This window comes from Oryza glaberrima, chromosome 1, assembly GCF_000147395.1.
Source record: "Oryza glaberrima chromosome 1, OglaRS2, whole genome shotgun sequence".
Classification (NCBI taxonomy): domain Eukaryota; kingdom Viridiplantae; phylum Streptophyta; class Magnoliopsida; order Poales; family Poaceae; genus Oryza; species Oryza glaberrima.
The window spans coordinates 15,307,322-15,311,075 of record NC_068326.1 but is presented as its reverse complement, the minus strand read 5'-3'; the positions used below and the strand labels follow the sequence as shown (position 1 = coordinate 15,311,075).

Below are 3,754 nucleotides of genomic sequence, written 5' to 3'. Positions count from 1 at the left end.
AATTGATCATATTATACCCAATTTACAAATGTCCCGCATTTCTATTAAATGTTGCATTGTTTTACAATATCATGTGGGATGGGTCCTACTACTCAGTCATATATTGTTTACCTTATGCCATTGATAACTTGGGTATTAACATGATTAGATGTTGGTTTAGGGAATGCTTAGCCATGCTTAGTTCAACTAGTACACAAAGGGGGAATCACATTAATGCATATACTTTGATTATTGGCATAGCTTTGGATTAGTGCCACCTCAATGGTGTTAGTTAATTAAAATACACTACATGGTGGGCTGCGGGTGCATGGTTTGCTAGTCGTGCCCATGGCGATTAAGGACCGGTTCGCGGGATGCCCTGGAAGAACTTATCGTACTTACCACAAGCCAGCGTGGGCAATGGCTGGGCTTGTAGTGTAGCTTTCCTCTAGCCGACGTACCCAGGCAAGGGTGGGCGTGATGGAGTTGGGTCGGCCGAGGTGTCCGGTTGATCGGCCTCCGAATTCACTGTGGCACGAGAGGGGACTGCCCGCTGCCTTGCGAGGAGTGAGGGTGAAACCTGAGGTGTGGTGCGATTGGTTAGAGGGGCTTATGCGAAGGATCCTGTCACGGCCTCTTTCCGGTATGTCGTGGTGGCATGTCGGCACGCGGTAACGTGTCGTGGGGCTGTTTCTTGTGGGTATAGTTGTACACCTCTGATCAGAGTAAAACTATTCGAATAGCCGTGCCCGTGGTTATGGGCGGTCGACCAGATTCACCGTGTCTCACCCCTAGTTAGCTAATGAACTAGTGTAGTTCAGGTGGTTGGTTGGGCCTGTTGCAACGTGGTGTAGCGTTGGACAGTGATTGGTTAATATTGATTAATTACTACAACTGTTTTACTGCTTTCAACTACTGCTTTTAAATGTCTGCTTTATTGCAAATGAACCTCTAGCCTCCTTTGGTTATATCCTGCATCATACCTTCTCTTCCGGTATGACTTGCTGAGTACAGTGGGTAGTACTCAGTCTTGTTCTCTTTTCCCCCACACCGGAGCAGAAGTTCTTCCCAGTTGGAGCCATCTCGAAGAAGTTGGTTTTGTCGATGCCATCAAGGATGCCTGTGGAATGGAGTCGCCTGCTGCAGGAGTCAAGTCTTCAGGCTTAGCTCGTTTTACCTTTTCCGCTGCATTTGTAATCTTTTATATTTTTGTAAGACGTGTACCCTGGCTGGTCCTGGATAGAGGTTTAATGCACATTCAGCTTAGAAATTCTGGTTTGTGAATTTCTGGGCATGACAATAAGTTTGTGCACCTCGAGTACAAAACTAAAAAAAATACTCCCTCCATTTCAAAAAATTTTAAAAAAATGTAATAATATTTTTAACATAAAACAAACATATTATCGAAATATATTCAATATTACATTTAATGAAACTAATATGTAATTTGGTATGGTAATATCGCTACTATTTTTTTATAAACTTAGGCAAACATAAAAATAAGTTTGACTAAAAGGAAAGGTCAATCTAACTTATAATATGAAATGTATAATTCTATAAATAAAACCCGGGTAGAATTATTTATAGAATTCTATGAAATGTATAATTCTATAAATAAAACCAGCTTATGATAGCAAATTAGCAGCGGGGACCAGGCTCCACCGCTGCATCTCTAGTACCAACTGCTATATTTACCATTATCGATACCTTAGAAAAATGATTTGTCATTGGAAAATTCTATTAGTTGTATAGTATTGTTGGCTCCACTATTGTAAACCAGTAATCTATAGGGTATGGTATTCATCTAATGATGGGTACAATAAGAATAAAGAATAATGTACGTCAAACAGTAATAATTTTACTCGACAATAAATTGAACGGAGGAATTAGCAATGTGTCCTTCAAGCACCTCCAATCTCGCTAATATGCAAACTAAATTAGCAGTTAGCAATACTGTAATACAGTGTAAGTATAATGGTCCTATGGCATGTGATCTGAAACTTGTGTAGGCTTGTTCGTTTCTGGCGCCGGACGGGGAGTGGTGTCGGTGTATCCGATGCCCTTCCTTTTCGTTGGGAAGAGCAAGAAGACGAACGTCGACATGAACGCCATCCCCAGGGGCAGGTTCTTGAGCAGCTCCTTGGTGTCGTTGCCGGCGTCGGGGAAGAAGCACTTGGTGAGCCCGACGTCGCTGAACGCCACGGTGAGGAACACCACCGCCGTGAAGAAGGCGTGCACGATGTCCAGCGGCCGCACCCGCAGCTCCCGTAGCTTGGTGCGCGACAACTCCTGCGCTTCCTCCTCCTCCCGGGACAGATTGAACACGTTGAACCCCCGCGGCGTGGCCATGCCGTAGTATAGCTTGCCACCGCGTCCGACGACGCTGTCCGTGAGGGAGAAGAAGATGGAGGAGGCGGTGAGGACGGCGACGAGACCAGCGGTGAGCCACCGGTTTGACCTGTAGCACTGGCCGTGGTTGGTGAAGGACGTGGACAGCGCCTGGTAGGCCAACGCCGTGCCCGTAGGCAGCAGCTGCGCCAGGTTCGCCGTGCTGGCCATAACCTTGTCAGTCATCTCCGGTGGCGGCCTAGCCGCCGGCAGCGCAGGCGCAGCTGTCGCCTTACGCTCGCCGACACCGTTAGGCATCAGCGTCGTGGCCATGCTTATATCTGCCTCAGGAGCTGCCTCGCCGTCACCATTGGTTTCTTGTGGTTGTGGCATATCAATCAGCTTGGTCTCAAGTGAGGATTCCATTACTTGGTTTTCCTTGTGCATTAACGAAATCCGGTTGATAATTATGTATAATACGTTACGTTCTTGTGGATTTATATAGGTGAATCGTTTGCAGTTTTTTCCACGCGTGGTTGGTACGCGTGCATTGGATTAAGAGGAAATGGTCAACCAGAGACTAAGCTGAGCTCGGTAGTTGGAAAGTTGGAATCATTCTTAGCTTTGGAATTGGTATACTAGTTGATCCTCCTCCCATCCTAAATTATTGGGCGCCCCATTTTTTTTAAAAATCAAAGTCGGTAATTTTTGACTAATGATCATACTAACCACATCTATAATAAATATTATATATGTTATATCACTAGATTTATATTTTGAAGCACTTACATATGATGCTAATTTCATATTCATCGGAAACTTTACATAGAATAAATTAATAGTCAAAGTATGCTGCTTATCTCTACAAATGGATTCATGCAATCCATACTGAAACCAAACCTTATGTTTCATACAGACTTTTCGAAGTCTTGAAATGTGATGTCGATGCTTCGCCAATGCGATCCATCGGCAGGGTTTTTTCCCATATGTTCTTTTACGTGCCAACGCATCATTTTAACTTGAGCTTTGTACCTGAAGAAATGCCTCAGCCGTGATATTATAGGGAAATATCTCATCACCTTAGCAGGAACTCTCGTCTTGGAAGGTTATCCGTCAACATCACTGGAGTCATCTCGTCTAATCTTATATTGTAACGTCATACAAACTGGGCATGTTTCTAAGTTCTCGTAATCCTCACCACGATAGAGGATATAATCGTTCGAATATGCGTGTATTTGATCTGTACTTCAAGTCCTAGAGGGCAGACTACCTTGTTAGCTTCGTACGTTGTTTCGGGCCATTTAATTCCCTCCGGAAGAATATTCTTTATGAGTTTCAATAACTCACAAAATGCCTTGTCAGTCACACCATTTTTTTGCCTTCCATTGTAAGAATTCCAGCGTATTACTAACTTTTTATGCCCTGTTCACAGCCTGGGTACAAGAAC

At 44.1% G+C, this 3,754-nt stretch overlaps 1 protein-coding gene across 1 annotated transcript; it reads right to left on the bottom strand.

Annotated features, from left to right (window-relative positions):
• Positions 1 to 1,746: 1,746 nt before the first annotated feature.
• On the bottom strand, positions 1,747 to 2,758 carry LOC127759982 (protein DMP10-like). Its single transcript, XM_052284191.1, has one exon. It carries the CDS (start codon positions 2,752 to 2,754, stop codon positions 1,960 to 1,962), a length of 795 nt encoding a protein of 264 aa, XP_052140151.1. The 5' UTR covers positions 2,755 to 2,758; the 3' UTR covers positions 1,747 to 1,959.
• Positions 2,759 to 3,754: the final 996 nt, after the last annotated feature.

Bases quoted from the DNA above. Each gene is read 5' to 3' on its own strand.
- LOC127759982 (XM_052284191.1), bottom strand. From the start codon at position 2,754: ATGCACAAGGAAAACCAAGTAATGGAATCCTCACTTGAGACCAAGCTG.